The sequence below is a fragment of the Vicia villosa genome, linkage group LG3, assembly GCF_029867415.1.
Source record: "Vicia villosa cultivar HV-30 ecotype Madison, WI linkage group LG3, Vvil1.0, whole genome shotgun sequence".
Lineage (NCBI taxonomy): Eukaryota > Viridiplantae > Streptophyta > Magnoliopsida > Fabales > Fabaceae > Vicia > Vicia villosa.
The window spans coordinates 43,667,536-43,689,671 of NC_081182.1; the positions used below are offsets into that span (position 1 = coordinate 43,667,536).

The 22,136-nt window shown below is 32.2% G+C and overlaps 1 protein-coding gene across 1 annotated transcript; it reads left to right on the forward strand.

Annotated features, from left to right (window-relative positions):
• The first annotated feature begins 20,739 nt into the window (after positions 1-20,739).
• LOC131657956 (uncharacterized) lies at positions 20,740-21,702 on the forward strand. The gene has a single exon (XM_058927297.1). The coding sequence runs from the start codon at positions 20,740-20,742 to the stop codon at positions 21,700-21,702; it is 963 nt and encodes a 320-aa protein (XP_058783280.1).
• Positions 21,703-22,136: the final 434 nt, after the last annotated feature.

Consider the following 22,136-nt stretch of genomic DNA (forward strand, 5'->3'; position numbering starts at 1 on the left):
TGCATTTGTCATGTCTCATTCATTTGAATTGTTATGACGTTGTGTGATTTTGAATTTAAACTGTTTTGACGGAAACTGCGAGTTGATATATATATATATATATATATATATATATATATATATATATATATATATATATTATGACTTGAATCGTAAATATACTATTTATCATAACTTTGTTTATATTGTTTGATATCTCACCCTTTACTTGTTTTTGCTGTTACCTTTATACTAAATTCAAAGTTTATAATTTTATTATTTTCTAATAGAGAATTAAAAATAGAAATAAAGGGAAAACAAAAATAAAAGAGTTTGATTTTAAAACACATTTTAAAAATCATAAAAACATACAACAAAAGAGAAAATTAAATAATACATTCCATTTATTCATTTATTATATCTTACAATTATTTTACCCTCACATATCACTAATTTTTCCATACAAACAGGGCATCAGACGATCTCTGTCACTGATATGTAATGAGTCAAACATGCCTCACAGAAGGCATGTTGACAAGGAAAACTTTGGACTATGCATCCATCTACCAAGTCTTCCTTACATATGGCGCATCCTTGATGAAGTGGAAGAGGGTGAATCGAATCATATAATGAAACATTTACCTTCTCCAGCATTAGTTGGCGGTCTGCCTCTAATGCCTCTCGACGAGCTTCTTCCGCCTCTCGACGAGCATTTTCTGCTCCTCGAAATGCTCAAAAAGCTCGTCACTCCTCAACTAACCAATACATAATCATGATAAAAACCGCTAAAACTAAAAGTCCTAAAAAAAACCTAAACCTATCGAACGTCCAAAGCTCTACGAGTCTCCTGAAAAAGAAAAAAAATTGTTAGAATATGCACCTGCTAGAACGGTGAGTCTCTTTGAAGTGTTGCATCTAAAATACGATATACATTTCAAATAGTTTTAAAAATCTAAATTAAGTCTAATTAAAATTCAAATAGTCGAATCATAAGTTGGAACGCTAACCAACTCCCGCATTACTAGGCGATCTACTTCTAATGCTGCTCGACGTGCATTTTCAACTCAAGGATCCTTAGCTATACAATAAAGTATCGGTAAACTAATTAAACAAAAAATTACTTAAAGAGACCATTCTACTACGGGGTTTAACAATCCATCATTCTGTGATAAAAACATTAATAAACTGAAAATGCCTTGGTGGCTCAGGCTGTAAAATCAAATCAAAATACAGTACCTATAAATCAAATTAAGTATTGGACATCAATGTTTAAGATGCATTATTTCATAAATCAATATTCATTGAACTGAAAATATCTAACTTATAGAAAAATGCATAGGATATAAAAACAAAACTCAAATCAATATTGGGTTTTCCAACTTGCCAACATTATTCAATGCATAATAATTAAATAATACAATCAAATCAAAACCATAATAATTCAATAATACAATCAAATCAAAACCATTATAAAAAAAATGATAATAGAAATAAATCATTGTAATACAGGAACATACTTTCAAAATAATACAAAAAGGAAAATGTTTTTGGTATGACCCCATGATGTCTACAAAGCAATAATGTATTTATAGATAATAATAGAAGTAAAAAAATATTGAATTTACTAATAGAAAATTTAAAGGAGTTGAGGTTTAAATTCATTTCAAAATAAATTAAAATTAATATCTTTTGATAAACTAAAGTTATATTTAATCAATACAAAATTAACATATAAATGTATGTAAATATAAGAGAATAAGTAAAAAAAATTCATCCATATTCCTTTAACTTTATTAAAACAAGAAATTAAAGTTTGTATAGGATTGCGTCATAAAAGGGAATAAGTGTTAATAAGGAATATTTTCACACAATAGCGTAGAGATTTCATATTATTTGAGTTAGACACAAGGTTGTCAAAATATCCGTTTTGTCTACTCATAGAGTTTATTTCATGTTAAAATAATATTAAATTTATATATACGAGTGATAAACGAGTTTCTGTTAAGGATAAAAATTCGAAGAATACTGGCGAGTTTGATTTCTGGTGGAAATAATATTTGCTCAGTGTCATGACCTCTCGACACGAACTCTGGATTACTAGGGCCCATTACCCTAAGAAACAGAGTACATATAGCAAAAAAAGAAATATTAAATTTATATTAAAGATACGCGCGCGCGCATGTACTGGCAAAGCAGTCTGTTCGCCCAACCATATGTCCGCAAAAAAAAAAAGCGGGATGGGCAAGCCCGCCAAGTTGAAATATTTCTCTTGTTGTTGTTTTATATGATTGAAGTTAGATAATCGACTGTACGATTTATTGTAACTACAAATCAATGCTTAAAAGTCGGTTATATAATTGAAGTTACAAAATCGGCTATATCATTTATTGTAAGTACGAATCAATGCTTAAAAGTTGGTCATATAATTGAAGTTAGAGAATCGGCTGTACGATTTATTGTAAGCACGAATCAATGCATAAAAGTTGGTGCATATTATTAGAATATATTTGTAACTATGTCAATGTTAACCAATTGAAGAATAAATTCAAACTTTACAAATGATAATTTGATAGACATGTGATGTGAATTCAGACGGGACCCGTGCGATAGCACGAATTTCTTCCTAATTATAAATAGAAGGATTATTCTCTAAAATCGAAAGTTCAATTTATTTTAAAACACAAGTCCATAAAGTGTCAATATTCATCCTCCTATGATTTATAATCTTTGAGGCAATGTAAAGAATTATAATACTCAATTTTAATTTAAACAATATTTTTACACTAATTTTTAGCTGTATGTAAGTAATCAGTATCTTCATTGGTAATCCTATTTTCCTATTTGTAATTTTATTTAATTTTCAACATAAACCTCTTAACTTAAGATCCAAAAGATTAGACTCAAATCCTAGATTATTTGCAACTCTATTTATTGATAAATATTTGTTTTGCACTCAACAATTACATAATTTTGAAATGAGCTAAAGTTAAAAAGATTACCAACAGCAGTTTAATATTTGGATATTTGTAGATAAGTAAACACTTGATAATACTTTTATTAGTCAAGTAAGACTAATTTCAACTGAAAGTTTCTTTGTTCTTAATTGCCAAAGCGCATACTGAAAATAAGCCAAACACTCACTGACTTTTATGGTATGTTTGGATCATGAGAGAAAGTAAGAGGAAAGAAAGTGAAAGGAAAGAAAGCATAAGAAGAGAAAGAGAGTAGAAAGTGAAATGATTTTATAGTTGTTTGGTACAAGAGAAAATGAAAGGAAAGAAAGATAAAAGATGAAAAACAAAAAAGAAATATATTTACACAATTACAAAAATAACCCTAATAATTTGTTTCATTTGATATAATTTTTATTAGTTAACTTTATAATTAAATTTTATCTGACATTATTTATATCTTTTTTTAACAAAATTCAAGTTTCAATTTTAAATTAGAGTATTTTACACACACAAAAAAAAGTCATTAATTTAAAAAAAAAAAAAAAGACTAATATCTTTTATATATAACAAAGAAAACAAAAGTTGTAGTTTAAACATACTAAGTTGCCATTTTAAAAAAATATGCATTGCATATTGGTTATTTTTGTCTTTTTGCATTAATTTTGACATGATCTTCACTTTCCGTTCAATATTGGGAAGAAAGAATTTTACCGTGGGTCCCACCTATTACTTTCTTTCCTTCTCATTTTATGGTGCTACCAAACAGTAGAAAATGAATCTTTCCACTCATTTTCTTTCCTTCTTCTTTTCTTTCCACTAAACCAAACACAGTGTTAACTAAATTTCAAATTCAAACACATTCTTTTTATTTCAACACGAGTGACGGAAAAGATGCATATTAGAACATAGTTAGAGTAAGAAAAAGAAAGAATAACAGAGATATGTCTCCGTCGGGTCCTATTAGGTGGCTCATGCATGTGTTACAATTACAAGAAAATATTTTATTTGAGTTTCTAATTTTATAACCTTTTAAATTCTCTATTGTGCAAAAAATAATGTTTTTTTTAACAAATTTTAAAATTGTTATAAATAAAATGATTATGGATGTTCATTAATAAATAATTTCATATTAATTTTTTATTTATTATATATATCTTTTAAATATGACTCATATTTATAACTCACATATCATCATACTAAATTATAATCCTGTAACTTTTTCCCACCAAAATTTCCCTCCAAAACTCCCTCCAAAATTAATCCACTAATTAAATAATTAATAATTAAAATAAAATTAATAATAATAATAATTTTAATAATAAATATAATACAATTTAATAATAAATATAATACAATTTAATAAATAAATAACACTCCATTAATTCATTTAATAAATCATACTATTTAATAAATAAATAACAAAAATAAAACATAAACCAATCACCCACTCACCACTTTATCATAAATAATCAATTAGTTAATTTAATAATAAAACATAACCACTAACCACGTTTCAACACTAAATAAATTAATCAACTTAATAAATAAATAACAAAAATAAAACATAAACCACTCACCCACTCACCATTTCATCATAAATAATCAATTAGTTAATTTAAGAAAAAATAAAACATAAACCTTTCACCACAACATTGATTTATTTAAGGTAAATTCCAATTCATTAAATATATTTTTTGACTAATAAATTTAATTTATTTTTCACTTAGCCACTAACCCCATAAACTTCATCGGATACTCTTTTTGGATAAATTTAACTTCATCTTATATATATATATATATATATATATATATATATATATATATATATATATATATATATATATATATATATATATATATATATATATATATATATGTAAAATAGAGTTAATATTCAAGTCATTTAACCACTAACTCCATAACTTCATCGTGGTGCTCCAAAAAAAGTTTTTTGCTAAATTTAATTTAATAATAGTTTTCCACTAACATCTTACAAAATAATAACTAACCACTAACTACATCCATCTTTATAAATAGTAAGAACAATTTTGTTATTTTGTTTTTGGTTTAATAGCCTTTGTAGATGTCAAATACTGAATCTTTTCAAATTTAGCAAATGTTTTGCATGCACAACACACCCTTTCTTTCTTTCCTTTTGTGATCATATGGTCATATGAAATCATATTTTTGAAATAAGGTAAAACATGCATCTACATATTCAATATTCTATTCAACTTCTTTGCTAATGACAACATCATTTAACAGTTCAATAAGTTTGATTGAAATGTGTCCTTGAACGTCTAATTCTTTATTTTGGTGGAACATTATAATTTTTTAAATTTTACTAACATTTGAATATACATCTTTAAGGTTCAAGTTAGTGAAGTTATTGTTATTATTTCTCTTTCCACTTCATCATGTTTATTCTCTTTATTAATTTGTTAATCTTTGATTTTATTTTTGTAGGTGCAATTTTAATAGGAATACGGAACATAATTTTTATTAAAGAATTAGTGAAGAAGTTGAATTGTAAGAGATGGAGGTTATTAGAAAATAATGTTATAATATTATTTTGTTAATTGATTTTTGTTAATTAATATTATAACAATGGAGGTAAAGATTTTTTAATTTTATTTTGTTGATCTTTATTAATATTTAATTATTTGATTGTAGGTAAATATTTTGAAGTTTTTCTAATTTTATTAGTGTTTATTTATTTTTGATTTTTTTGTAGATACAAATTTTGAAGCATTATGAAATATATATTTTAGAAAAAATGTCTTGATGAAGTTGGATTGTGAAAGGTAGAGATTAAAAAATGAAGTTGGAATGTGAAATATGGTGGATTAGAAGATAAATGTTATAATATTATTTTTTAATTTAATTTTTATTCATTATTATAATATGATATGTTGTTCTAATTTTATTAATATTTGTTAATCCATGATTTTTTTTAGGTAGTAAATGATGGAGTTCTTCTAATTTTATTGATGTTTATTGACTTATTTTTCATAAATTTTTTGATGAAGAAGTTGGATTTGTGAAAAATGAAGGATTAAGAGATAAATATTATAGTATTATTTTTAATTTATTTTTATAATTCAACGTTATTATATGTGATTTTATTCTATTCTTATTTATGTTTGTTAATTCTTTATAATTTTTTGTAGCTATTGATTTTGAAATTATTTAATATTATTGATATTTAATACTTTTAATTTATTATATCATTTATTTTTTTAGCATTCTTTATTTCTATTTCTTACTTATGTTTAATTTTTGGTTTATTTACTTTTTTTTTATGGTTTATGTAATTCTTATTTATCAATGATTTTTAATTTTATTATTTATTTAATACGTTGATTTTTAAAAATAAATTAGTGAATAATTTTTTCAAAATATTTTTATACTTTGTATTTTTTGTAATTTTATCAAAAATATATTTTATTTTATAATTTATACAAATTATTAATATTTTTATAGAAAACACCATTAATATTAAATACTTAAAAATATTTTTTAGTAATAGTGTTTTAATCAAATTTACCGTGCATCGCACGGGTAGACGGCTAGTAATGAAAATAATACAATAGGGTATATTGTTCTCCTTTCTTTCTTATATTGTTGTATTTAATTTCATAACACGTTATCAGCACGAGACTCTACCAAACTTGAAAAAGACAAAAATTGCACGAGACTCAAACTCAATTATGTTATAAATGAGTAATCACTTTAACAAACTAAATACAACTTCAGTTTATATAGCCAAATTCAAATGTAAACCAAATTAAACTCAAATGCAAATGAAACTTAAATACAAATGCTGAATTTGAATTACATCTAACACCATCCCTTAATTCATATCCAACCCATTAAAATCAACAATACTAATTTTATCCCACAAATTGATAAAGTGTTCAATTTTACACTATCACTTCTTTGTTCTCTATCACAAATCTAGGAGGTTGTAACTGAAGGATAGAAAAACACTTAGAAAGGGGGGGGATTGAATAAGTGTGACTTAAAATCTTGAGCGATAAAAATAAAATGCACAATTATTTTTATCCTGGTTCGCTGTTAACGAAGCTACTCCAGTCCACCCCCGCAGAGATGATTTACCTCAACTGAGGATTTAATCCACTAATCGCACGGATTACAATGGTTTTCCACTTAGCCGCAACTAAGTCTTCCAGAGTCTTCTGATCACAACCTGATCACTCCAGGAACAACTGCTTAGTTCACTCCTAAGACTTTTCTAGAGTCTACTGATCAACACGATCACTCTAGGCTTAGTTCACTCCTAAGACTTTCTGCTCAGCCAACTGCCAAGACTTCCTGCTCAGCCAACTGCCAAGACTTCCTGCTCAGCTAACTGCTAAGACTTCCTAGAGTATACTGATCAACTGATCACTCTAGTTCCTTACAACTTAATGTAATCAATTCAAGAGTTTACAACTGCTTCTTAAAAGCGATAATCACAACTGTGATATTTCTCTTACAATTTAAGCTTAATCTCACTAAGATATTACAACAGCAATGTAGTGAGCTTTTGATGAAGATGAAGATTCTGAGTTTAGATTTGAACAGCGTTTCAGCAAGTTTGATATGAGTTGTTTTGGTGCAGAATCGTTAACCTTGCTTCTCATCAGAACTTCATATTTATAGGCGTTGAGAAGATGACCGTTGAATGCATTTAATGCTTTGCGTGTTCCGTACAGCTTTGCATTTAATGTTATACGCTTTTGTCAACTACCTCGAGCCTTGTTCACGCTGTGTCTACTGACGTAGCCTTTAGTAGCTTTAACGTTCCTTTTGTCAGTCAGCGTAGTCTGCCACGTGTACTTCCTTCTGATCTGATGTTTGTGAATACGACGTTTGAATATCATCAGAGTCAAACAGCTTGGTGCACAGCATCTTCTGATCTTCTGACCTTGAAGTGCTTCTGAGCGTGATACCATCTTCTGATCTTCAGTGCTTCTGATCTCATGTTCTTCTGATGCTTCCATAGACCCATGTTCTGATTCTGCTTCGACCATCTTCTGATGTCTTGCCAGACCATGTTCTGATGTTGCATGCTGAACCATTTGAGACACATCTTCTGAGCGCTGAATTATGCGTACTCTTTATATATATTTCCTGAAAGGGAAATTGCATTGGATTAGAGTACCATATTATCTTAAGCAAAATTCATATTATTGTTATCATCAAAACTAAGATAATTGATAAGAACAAATCTTGTTCTAACAATCTCCCCCTTTTTGATGATGACAAAAACATATATAAATGATATGAATTTGCGATCAGAAAGAGTAGACGGCAAAAGACAAATTACACAGCTATAGCATAAGCATATGAATATGTCTCCCCCTGAGATCAACAATCTCCCCCTGAGATAAATAATCTCCCCCTGAAATAAATACTCGAAGAACTTTAATAAAAGACTTCCCTGATTATTTCGGTAGAGACGATCATATGAGCTTCTGCCTTCAGAGAATCCATAGCTTCTGACTTCTGCTTCCATTGGACAGCTTCAGAACTTGAATTTCTTTGATCTTCAGAACATTCACAGCTTCTGACTTCTGCTTCCATTCAGGACAGCTTCAGAACTTGAATTTCTTTGATCTTCAGAACATTCACAGCTTCTGACTTCTGCTTCCATTCAGGACAGCTTCAGAACTTTGAATGTCTACTAACATCACTTCATGCTAGATTTGTATCAGAACATTGTTGAATGTACCAGAGCATCATTTGAGCATCTCTACATCCTGAAATGTTACAGAACAAAAACTAAACGACAAAAGTCAGCATGAACGAGTTAGAACATAAAATGTATATTCAAATACATGATATGTATCAGAGCCAAATGTATCAGAGCATTTTAGGCTAAAAACATGTATCAGAGCAAGTAATGTATCAGAGCCATAACATTATGTGTATCAGGGCAAATAGAATTTTGTCAGAACAGGATAGACAATGATATTCAAATTCTATTATCAGTGCTTCTGATTCATTCTTCTTTCTTGCTTCTGATCTCTGAAGCTTGACAGCACTCAGCTTGCTTCAGTTTCAATGGTTTTGCTTCTAGTGTTTGCTTTGAAGATTCACTTCACTTCTTTGTACCTGCAAAACACTTAAACCGTATAGAACTTGCAGTTCTTGTTAGTGAATGTGTGGGAGCCTTTACCCAGCAACTGATAGATTAAATCAAATCATTTATCATTTATCTTTCTCCCCCTTTTTGTCATAACATCAAAAAGTATATATATAAAAAGATTCAGATGTATAAAACGACAAAAGAAACATTTACTGGAATGTAAAACACAAAGAAACTTTTTCATTGATAATCAAAAGATATTACAAAAGGTTCCTATGTTTAACAAGATGAAAAACATTCCTAGCAAATACAAAACAAGCAGAAGCAGCAAGGAAAAGAAAACTACAAAGTAGAATTTCCAAAGAGGAAATGACTACAAAAATTAAAAAAAAAAAAAAAACACAAATCGGTCAAGAAACTCAACATAGAAGTTGAGTATATCTTCCCACAACTCAAGAAAGTCTTCTGTCTTTGGATGAAAGTTGATAACAACATCAAAGAAGGATCTGACTTGAGCGGTATTAGAAGAGCCATCCCGAGATGCACAGAGATCTGTCGCCTTTGAGTCATGGAGCTTCAACAGGCTTGAGGTGAATGCTAGGTTTTGAGAGAAGAAAAGAAAAACGAGAGAGAGAGAGAGAAAAAAATTTTTAAGAGGAAAACAAAGAGATAGGAAACCGAAAACCATTTTGAAGAGTATTTAAAGGAAAATAAAATGAAACGAATGATGAAAAGCATTTAATGTTACGTGACGTGAGGAGAGATAATAAAGACAAATGAAGTGACTTGCACAGTTACCTATGGTCGGCGTCCCTTCAACTGCACGCGCGCTTATCCATGAATAGTAACGACAGGTTTACCTTCCCGAGATAAAGCGTAACAGCTGTTTTGCTTTACAAGATGTTCTGAATCAACTTAGACAATGAAACGTTAGTAATAACCGAATCATAATTTCTAAACGAATTCAATCAGAACTTCTGATAAAAAAAATGTTCCACATTCATTTCAGAAGATACTCATACATGAGAAATTCTCATCTTCTCATTCTGGGCACAAATCCATACTGATGTTCTTCAGAATGAACTTAAACCTATCTTCAGCCAGGGGTTTTGTAAAGATATCAGCCCATTGATGGTCTGTATCAACAAAGTTTAAAGATATAACACCCTTCTGAACATAGTCCCTTATGAAATGATGTTTTATCTCAATATGTTTAGCTTTTGAATGAAGAATAGGATTCTTAGATAAACATATAGCAGAAGTATTATCACAGAAAATAGGAATGTTACTCTCAAATATCTGATAATCTTCTAACTGACTCTTCATCCAGAGCATCTGTGTACTACAACCAGCAGCTGCGACATATTCTGCTTCTGTGGTTGATAGAGCAATGGTTGCTTGCTTCTTGCTGTACCAGGAGATTAAGTGACTTCCAATAAATTGGCAACTTCCTGAAGTACTTTTTCTTTCAATTCTGTCTCCAGCATAATCAGCATCGCAGAATCCTACTAAGTTGTATTCTTTAGATTTTCTGTAAACTAAACCAACATTAGTAGTACCTTTCAGATACCTTAGAATCCTCTTAACAGCAGTTAAATGAGATTCTCTAGGATCCGATTGGAATCTAGCACACAAACAAACACTGAACAGAATGTCAGGTCTAGAAGCAGTTAGATATAGAAGAGATCCAATCATACCTCTGTATAGCTTCTGATCTACCTTCTTACTTACCTCATCCTTACCTAGGATGCATGTTGGATGCATAGGAGTTTTGGCTTCTTTGCAGTCTAGAAGATTGAACTTCTTCAGAAGTTCCTTCACATACTTGGTTTGATGAACATACGTTCCTTCTGATGTTTGATTTATTTGTATTCCAAGGAAATACTTGAGTTCTCCCATCATGCTCATTTCAAACTCAGCCTGCATAGACTTAGCAAACTCCTTTCCAAGTGTAGCATTAGATGTTCCAAAAATAATATCATCTACATATATTTGACAAATTAAAATATCCTTTTCAAAGGTTTTACAAAAGAGAGTAGTGTCCACTTTTCCTCTAGTGAAACCATTATCCAGAAGGAAAGAACTTAAGCGTTCATACCAAGCTCTGGGAGCCTGTTTCAATCCATACAATGATTTCTTAAGTTTAAAAACATGATTAGGAGACATAGAGTCTTCAAAACCAGGAGGTTGATGGACATAAACTTCTTCATCTATATAACCATTTAAGAAGGCACTCTTAACATCCATTTGATAGAGAGTGATGTTATGTTGAGTGGCAAAAGAAATTAATAGACGAATAGACTCTAACCTGGCCACTGGTGCAAAGGTTTCTGTGTAGTCAATCCCTTCTTGCTGACTATAACCCTGAGCCACCAGTCTGGCTTTGTTCCTTACCACTTCACCTTTCTCACTAAGCTTGTTTCTGAAGACCCATTTTGTACCGATTATATTGAATCCATCTGGTCTAGGAACAAGATCCCAAACATCATTCCTTGTAAACTGATTTAGTTCTTCTTGCATAGCAATTATCCAGTCTGGATCTTCTAGAGCATGATCAACAGAAGTTGGCTCGATCAAAGATACAAGACCTAATTGACAGTCTGCATTGTTCCTAAGGAATGCTCTTGTTCTGATTGGATCATCCTTCTTTCCAAGAATGACATCTTCTGAATGACCAGAGATGAGTCTAGATGATCTTCTGACAGATGGTTCTTCAGAAATACTTAGATCCTCCAGAGAAGCTGTTACTTGATCTTCAGATTCTTTGCTTCTGAGAAGCTCTGCTTCTGATGCGTTGCTTCTTGGCTCAACAACTTCTGATATGTCAATATCACAACCTGCAAAATTATCAACTTGCTTTGGTTTTTCAGAACCAAGCTTATCATCAAACCTGATATTGATTGATTCTTCTACAACCAATGTTTCAGTATTGTATACCCTGTAGCCTTTTGAGCGTTCAGAATATCCAAGAAGGAAACACTTTTGAGCTTTGGAATCAAACTTACCAAGATGATCTTTAGTGTTCAGAATAAAGCATATACATCCAAAAGGATGGAAATATGAAATGTTGGGCTTTCTATTCTTCCACAATTCATAGGGAGTCTTATTTAGAATAGGTCTGATAGAGATTCTATTCTGAATATAACATGCAGTGTTTATTGCTTCTGCCCAGAAATGCTTAGCCATATTGGTTTCATTGATCATGGTTCTGGCCATTTCTTGAAGAGTCCTATTCTTTCGTTCTACAACCCCATTTTGCTGTGGAGTTCTAGGACAAGAGAAATCATGGGCAATACCATTTTCTTTGAAGAATTCTTCAAAGGGTTTGTTCTCAAATTCACCACCATGATCACTTCTGACCTTTATGATTTTACACTCTTTTTCAGATTGAATCTGAATGCAGAAATCAAAGAACACTGAATGAGTCTCATCCTTGTGTTTTAAGAATTTTACCCATGTCCAGCGGCTATAATCATCTACGATGACTAATCCATATTTCTTTCCTCTGACAGATGCTGTTTTGACTGGGCCAAACAGATCAATGTGCAAGAGTTCTAATGGCCTTGAGGTAGAAACAACATTCTTAGACTTGAATGCAGGTTTGGAGAACTTGCCCTTCTGACATGCTTCACAAAGAGCATCTGATTGGAATTTCAGATTAGGGAGTCCTCTGACAAGATTCAGTTTGTTAATTTGAGAGATCTTTCTCAAACTAGCATGACCTAATCTCCTGTGCCAGACCCACTGCTCTTCAGAAATAGACATAAGACAAGTCACCTTCTGACTCATAAGATCTTGCAGATCTGTCTTATAAATGTTGTTCTTCCTCTTGCCTGTAAATAGGATTGAGCCATCCTTCTGATTTACAGCCTTGCAAGACTCTTGATTAAAGATTATATCATAACCATTGTCACTTAATTGACTGATAGATAAAAGGTTATGTGTTAATCCTTCTACAAGAAGTACATTAGAGATGGAAGGAGAGTTACCAGATTTTATAGTTCCAGAGCCAATTATCTTGCCCTTCTGATCTCCTCCGAACTTGACTTCTCCTCCAGACTTAAGCACCAGGTCTTGGAACATAGACCTTCTTCCTGTCATGTGTCGCGAGCATCCAGAGTCCAGGTACCATGACATGTTGTGCTTTGTCCTTCTTGCAGCCAAGGATATCTGCAATAGGAATAATCTTATCCTTAGGTACCCACATCTTTTTGGGTCCTTTCTTGTTAGATTTTCTCAAGTTCTGATTGAACTTGGGTTTAACATTGTAAGCAATAGGAGGAACAGCATGATAATTCTTAATGTGAGTTTCATGATATTTCCTAGGTTGTGTCACATGCTTCTTAGTGTGTGTAATGTGAAAACTTTGTGCATGTGAAGTGTGCCTAATATCATGTGAGTGGCCATACTTGAACTGATCATACAATGGCTTGTATGTAATTTTCATTTCATCAACAGGTTCAAGTTTGTATGGGGTTTCACCCTCATAACCAATGCCAACTCTTTTGTTTCCAGACACAGCATATATCATAGAAGCTAGCTGACTTCTGCCAATACTTCTAGATAGGAACTTCCTGAAACTTAAATCATATTCTTTCAGAATATGGTTCAGACTGGGAGTGGATTTTTCTGAATCAGAAGGAGATCCAACATTATTGGATAATTTTAAAAGTTTTTCCTTTAATTCAGAATTCTCCAACTCAAGCTTCTTTGTTTCAAATTCAAATTGCTTTTTCAGCTTTTTGTATTTGAGACTGATCTGAAACTTGAGTTCCAGAAGTTCAGTTAGACCGGAAACTAACTCATCTCTAGTAAGTTCAGAAAATACCTCTTCCGAATCTGATTCTGATGTAGATTCTGATCCGTCATCTTCTGTCGCCATCAGCGCACAGTTGGCCTGCTCATCTTCTGAATCATCTTCTGACTCATCCCAGGTTGCCATAAGACCTTTCTTCTTATGAAACTTTTTCTTGGGACTTTCCTTCTGAAGATTTGGACATTCATTCTTGTAGTGTCCAGGCTCATTGCATTCATAGCACATGACCTTCTTCTTGTCAAATCTTCTTTCATCAGAAGATTCTCCACGTTCAAATTTCCTTGAACTTCTGAAGCCTCTGAACTTCCTTTGCTTGGTCTTCCAGAGTTGATTTAGCCTTCTGGAAATCATGGACAGTTCATCTTCTTCTTCAGATTCTGATTCTTCAGGATCTTCTTCTCTAGCCTGAAAAGCGTTAGTGCATTTCTTGATATTTGATTTTAATGCAATAGACTTACCTTTCTTTTGAGGCTCATTTGCGTCCAGCTCAATCTCATGGCTTCTCAAGGCACTGATAAGCTCTTCCAGAGAAACTTCATTCAGATTCTTCGCAATCTTGAATGCAGTCACCATCGGACCCCATCTTCTGGGTAAGCTTCTGATGATTTTCTTTACATGATCAGCCTTGGTGTATCCTTTGTCAAGAACTCTCAATCCAGCAGTCAGAGTTTGAAATCTCGAAAACATCTTTTCAATGTCTTCATCATCCTCCATCTTGAAGGCTTCATACTTCTGGATTAATGCAAGAGCTTTTGTCTCCTTGACTTGAGCATTTCCTTCATGAGTCATTTTCAAGGACTCATATATGTCATAGGCCGTTTCCCTGTTAGATATCTTCTCATACTCAGCATGAGAGATAGCATTCAGCAAAACAGTTCTACATTTATGATGATTTCTGAAAAGCTTCTTTTGGTCATCATTCATTTCTTGCCTTGACAGCTTCACGCCTCTGGCATTTACTGGATGTTTGTAACCATCCATCAGAAGATCCCATAGATCACCATCTAGACCCAGAAAGTAACTCTCCAGTTTATCTTTCCAGTATTCAAAGTTTTCACCATCAAATACCGGCGGTCTAGTATAACCATTGTTACCGTTGTATTGCTCAGCAGAGCCAGATGTAGATGCAGGTGTAGGTATAGTCCTTTCACTTTCATCAACCATCTTTTAAATGAAGCGTTTTTCTCTTCCTGAATCTTTTCTAAACACGGTTAAGTGCTTGCACCTTAGAACCGGCGCTCTGATGCCAATTGAAGGATAGAAAAACACTTAGAAAGGGGGGGGATTGAATAAGTGTGACTTAAAATCTTGAGCGATAAAAATAAAATGCACAATTATTTTTATCCTGGTTCGCTGTTAACGAAGCTACTCCAGTCCACCCCCGCAGAGATGATTTACCTCAACTGAGGATTTAATCCACTAATCGCACGGATTACAATGGTTTTCCACTTAGCCGCAACTAAGTCTTCCAGAGTCTTCTGATCACAACCTGATCACTCCAGGAACAACTGCTTAGTTCACTCCTAAGACTTTTCTAGAGTCTACTGATCAACACGATCACTCTAGGCTTAGTTCACTCCTAAGACTTTCTGCTCAGCCAACTGCCAAGACTTCCTGCTCAGCCAACTGCCAAGACTTCCTGCTCAGCTAACTGCTAAGACTTCCTAGAGTATACTGATCAACTGATCACTCTAGTTCCTTACAACTTAATGTAATCAATTCAAGAGTTTACAACTGCTTCTTAAAAGCGATAATCACAACTGTGATATTTCTCTTACAATTTAAGCTTAATCTCACTAAGATATTACAACAGCAATGTAGTGAGCTTTTGATGAAGATGAAGATTCTGAGTTTAGATTTGAACAGCGTTTCAGCAAGTTTGATATGAGTTGTTTTGGTGCAGAATCGTTAACCTTGCTTCTCATCAGAACTTCATATTTATAGGCGTTGAGAAGATGACCGTTGAATGCATTTAATGCTTTGCGTGTTCCGTACAGCTTTGCATTTAATGTTATACGCTTTTGTCAACTACCTCGAGCCTTGTTCACGCTGTGTCTACTGACGTAGCCTTTAGTAGCTTTAACGTTCCTTTTGTCAGTCAGCGTAGTCTGCCACGTGTACTTCCTTCTGATCTGATGTTTGTGAATACGACGTTTGAATATCATCAGAGTCAAACAGCTTGGTGCACAGCATCTTCTGATCTTCTGACCTTGAAGTGCTTCTGAGCGTGATACCATCTTCTGATCTTCAGTGCTTCTGATCTCATGTTCTTCTGATGCTTCCATAGACCCATGTTCTGATTCTGCTTCGACCATCTTCTGATGTCTTGCCAGACCATGTTCTGATGTTGCATGCTGAACCATTTGAGACACATCTTCTGAGCGCTGAATTATGCGTACTCTTTATATATATTTCCTGAAAGGGAAATTGCATTGGATTAGAGTACCATATTATCTTAAGCAAAATTCATATTATTGTTATCATCAAAACTAAGATAATTGATAAGAACAAATCTTGTTCTAACAGTAACACGTAAACTTCTTCTTGCAACGGACCATTCAAAAAAGCTGACTTTACATCTAAATGTATCAGAGCCCAATTTCTATTTGCAACTATAGCAATCATCAGTCTGATTGTTTCATGTCTAACTACAGGTACAAACACGTCAAAGTAGTCTAAACCAAATTTCTATATAAATCCTCAAGCTACCAACGTTGCTTTATGCTTGGCAATAGAACCATCTAGCTTCAGCTTTATCTTGAAAACCCATCTCACACTGATGGCTTTCTTGTTCTTTGGTAAAACACTCAATTCACATGTCTTGTTTATTTTGATTGCCTCAAGTTCTTTTTCCATGGCGTTTATCCACACCTTCTTCTTGAAAGCCTCATTGATGTTGATAGGTTCAAAATCCACCATCATGGCACATTGTATGACTTCTCCTTCAGAGACAATCTCAGGGTCGTGTAGCAACTCCAAGTATGCAAATCTATTTGGTATCTGTTTGATTCTTTATGGCCTTTGGAAGTGTGCAAGTTCACCTTCAGAGGCTGCGCCACCTTCATAAGCTCTACCTTAAGAGGATTGACCACCTTCAGAAGTTCCACCTAAGCATCACAAACCTCAAGAGGTAAAATTACATTCCTTTTGGACTTGTTCTTAATACAAGCATGAAATAAATCACAGTTAGCATCACCCTTCTTAAGCCACTTGACTCTAAATCTCTAAAAAAAAGCCGGAGATCTTTATTTCGAAGCAATGACCAGAGATCTGAGACAACTTTCTTCCTAAAGTCAATCTCCTCCATGATACACTACAACATTTTTGACTTTAGGCTACGGAAAAATAGGCAACGGCTAAAAAACCGTAGCATAAGATATAATAGACTACACTTTTATACGTGTTGAAGAGTTTCTATACAACACCTGGAAAACCGTCCCTTATTTACTTTACACTACGGTTTTGGAAACGCGGGTACAATGTAACCGTAGTCTATTAGTCATAAACGACGGTTAGTGAAACGTGGATGAATATAACCGTCGCTTTTTTGTTTTATGCCACGGTTATGAAGTGTGGCCGTATATTTTACAAAAGCCAACAAACTAGAAGCGCGGCCTAATTATAACTTAATTTATTCTTATATTCAGCGTCTTGTAAAATGATCAGCATATAGAGATCGAACCCATGTCCTTGACCTTTTATTTATTTGTGTTATATTAATTTAAAGTGATTTTTATAAACATGGAAAAAATAATTTAGTCAAAATGTTTAGTATGGGATTCGAACCCCCATTTTTAATTTCACTAACAAAGTTTGCTGCCACTGCACCATGTTTAATCATCTTGTAATATTTTGAACCTCAAACAAATATATATTTATATTTATTTATTTATTGTGTTTTATTTTCATAAAACTTTCTTAAGAACAATCGTGAAACATTTAGAACCCTAATTACATTATGTTTCCCAGAGTTGAGTAGCGCCGTTTCCTCTCCCTACGAATTTCGCCGCCCACTCTCACGCCGGTCACCCCACGCTCACGCCGGCCACCCCACGCTCTCACGCACTATCTCACACAACTCGCTTACCCACTCTCTCACGCCGACCACCCCGCGCCTTTCGCCGCTCCGGTTGTATCATCTGTTGCAAATACATCTCAAGAGTAAGTTTCTCATTCTAATTCTCATGTTCATAATCTTTCTCTTGAAGAGGCCTCTGACCACCATACTTTTTTGTTCGTCAATTTCATTTGCTTCTCTGTTTTGACTGGTTGTTTTTATTTGTGAAATAGAAATTGTTGGAGTAGGACCACCGCCTCAGACTCCCTCAAATTATCGTGCCGTATTTTTCTCCAAGGGTGAGTCTCATTCTTCCGGAAAATATTCAGATATGTAAATTATGTTTATGCTACATCTTTATTTCCATTTGCAATAGAAATGCGGTTAGAACCTAATTCCAGAATATGTAAGGGAAGTTAGGGATTTTCCATTTAAATTGAAGGTTGAATGACATATAGTCTTTTAGAATTTGTTTTCATATTTCATTACAAGAAATAAAACTGAAAAATAAGCAGACAGTAGACACAGTAGTATACATGCTATTAGTAACTTTCAAATGCTTAGTCTACCATTTTTTCTAATTCTGGTGTTACTGAAAATTAGTCTTTATTACTATATCATCTTTTGCTTTTGTTTCTTCCAATTTTGTTTAGTCTTTGTAAATTTATTTCATGTTAAAATTGGTTTCTATAATTAATATTCATTAGTTTCTATAACTTTAGTTTGATATCCTATGGTTTGTACCATTTGGGTATTCAAAAATTGTATAACTTTTTCTGAAAAGACATCTAAAGCTAAGGAATTAGAAGATATAAGATTATTTTCTCTTCTTTGAAGTAGCTCTTTGGTAAGAATATTGATTACTCCTACATTTTCTACAACTAGTTAGTGGAATCTCTCCTATGTTAAGTGAATAAAAACTCGAGGATATAAAGCCTTAATAGTAAAACGTGAACTTGTGAAACTTTGTTGAACAACTGTGTGGAAAAGGTCTCATTCTTTTTTGTTTCTTATTACTTATGTAGGCCATGTTCCTTTAATCATATCTAGTGATGTATTAGTTTGATTATTTTATAATTTTGTTGATTTTGTTTATAGCTATATATGGTGTTAACTATGTTTGTTTGCTACTTTAATATCTTCTGTCAATTGTTCACAAGTGACTCCTTGTCTTTTTATTTTTTATTTTTTATATTCATTTATCGAATTTGATTTTTATTATTATTATAAGGTTTTTATAGGTAATATCAGTTTTTTTTACTAATGACAATTTAGGTGAAAGGATATTAACATGATAGAATTAAGACCAAGCTTTTTGTAGGTAGTATTAGTTTTTTTTTCTTTCTATTAATGAAAATTTAGATGAATGGGTATTAACTAGATAAAATTAAGACCATATTCAAAATTTGTAGCTTAATATTTAATGTCTAATTTATTTGTTTAAATTTTGTATTCTGTTCCAATTAAGTTTTGATAAGTGTGTGACTTTTAATTACTACAAATATTATATTATTGACTTAAATTTACTTTTAGTCCCCTAGTTTAATTTTAAATTTGTAATGTTTTCATTATCTGTGCTATTTTAAAAATTATCCCATAAAGGTTGTTGTTATGAAGAGCACTGCAGCAGATACATTAACATTGTAATTATATAGGAAATTATTGATAGTATGTATCGAATAATTAATAGAAAAGATATATGCAATCAAAATTTTGAAAACACATACAGAACTTTCAGACGATCTAACTTCCTAAGGGAAGGTGATAAAGACCCACTTAACTTATGGTGTGATAGAATCCTACAATATAACCAATGAAAGATAAGTTAGATTAGAATTCTTGATATAATTGTCAGCAAGTCTCCTCCTGTTATATCTTGATATAAAGAATTTTTCTAAAGTATCATGCATGTGCAATATTTCAACTTACAAGGATACATATAGAAAAAAGTTCTATCCTATCCTGCATTAATGAAAACGCTAGTCCAACACAAAACCCATAATAGAAAAGAGGGAAACACTAAATATGAACTCTGTTAGAATATTATTAAACCATCAAACTAGAACAATGAAAAAATTAGAAGCAAAATTTAAACGGGGTGCTCATACGTAGGTAATATAGTGGAGCTATAATAGTATGAATTTCTAAAACAACAATCTTTTCAAATATAAAATAATTATTTTTGCATACCGAGGTTTGGTTTAAGCCTAGGAGATTAACTTTTTATAACATGACAAATTAAAGTTTGGAATCCTAAGAGATATATACATTTTGTATTGAAGAGAGATTTCAATTTGGATTATCTTGAACTTAAGAGATAAGGAAAAATACATATTGTATTAAACTAAAATTAGTTTTTGTATCTCGTTTTTAAATAATTCTTTCATTTAATTTTTATCTCAGAGATTATTTTAAAGGGGAATATAATGGACATTAGCTTGAAATAATTTAATTAGAGAATTGATGTTTCTTCTTCTGATTTCAATTTTAGGTACAATTAGTGTTTGTGTTGGTGCTCGCCTCACCCAACCTTTAGTTCGTGTTTTATTAAAGATTCAATCTGCTACTCCGTGTTAATTGGTAAGTAATTTTTTTATGTGTTAATAGTGATATTAAGTTGTTAGTTATATAATATGTTAATACTGTGTTAGTTGATAGATAATTTAATTTATGTGTTAATATTATGTTAGTTGGTAAATAATAGTGTATTATACTTATTATTATTATTATTATTATTATTATTATTATTATTATTATTATTAATATTATTATCCTTATTATGTGTTTATACATTTATTGATGGATGGTTAAAATATCATAATTAAATTAGATTAAAGGGATGGACAAAGCATGGACTAAACTCCCAAGACATTGGAAGAAGTATAGAAAAGGTGTTAGGTCTTTTTTAGATTTTGCCTATACCAAAGGAAGACCTCAAGGACTTGAAATTTCTTATCCTTGTGCTCATTGTGCGAATGGTAAATGGGAAAAAAGACATGTGGTTCGCGATCATTTAATAGCTGCAGGTTTTGTAGAAGGATATGATGTTTGGGTAAACCATGGAGAGGATATAGCATCACCTATGAAAATTTACAGGGGCACAACAGAGCAAGAGAATTCACTTGATGATATTGGGGGATTATTGTACGACACATTTAGAAATGTGGTTGAAGCAGAGGAAAGTAGTGAAGCTCCCAATGAGGATGCGGGAAAGTTCTACAAATTGATTAATGAGGCAAAACAAGAGCTATACCCCGGATGTGAAAGCTTCTCTACTCTATCGTTCATAATTCGACTTTACTTGTTGAAGTGTCTGCATGGATGGAGCAATGCGTCATTCACTTCCCTTTTAGAATTACTGAAAGAAGCGATTCCAGAATTAAACATTCCTGAATCTTTTAACAAAACAAAGGCGATGATTAGTGATTTAGGTCTCGATTACAAAAAAATTCATGCATGTCCAAATGATTGCATGTTATATTGGAAAGAACATGAGAATGATAACTCTTGCAATATTTGTAAGGCTTCACGATGGAAGGAGTTTCCTCAAGTAGATAGTGAGTCTACTGAGCATGCAAAATATGATCATAAAGTCCCTGCTAAGGTCTTAAGACATTTTCCATTGATTCCACGATTTCAAAGGATATTTATGTGTTCAAAGACGGCAAAGGAAATGAGGTGGCATGAAGAAGAACGCTCGAAGGATGGAAAATTAAGGCATTTCAATCTATTGAAAATTCAGTTGAAGCTGGAACACAAACATTTCAATCACTGTTTGGAAAAGAAAAGCCCGGTAGAGTGAGATGTTATGGAAGAACGGTCACACCATCATTGCTGAAAAAAAATGAAGAAATTTCTTTAATGAAAAAGCAATATGATGGTAAAATTTCTGACATGACACAAAAGATGGGAGCAATGGAGGCACTTTTGAAAAGCATGTATATGCAACAAAATCCACATTTAACTGAAGAGGAAGTAGATGATAAGATGAGAGAAGTTTTGCACAATGATAATGTTCCAACACCACGCTCATCGACATCAACCTATGCTCCCGTTCATCAAAAGGTACTACGATTGATATTAATTAAAATCACCATTTATTTTATTAAAATCAGCATTTATACTTTGAAATGCTTACATATTTGTGGTTAATGATGTTTAAATTTGTGATTAATTATGTTCAATGCATGCTTAGTAAATTATTGCACTTTGAATAGAAATAAATTTACTTCTTTG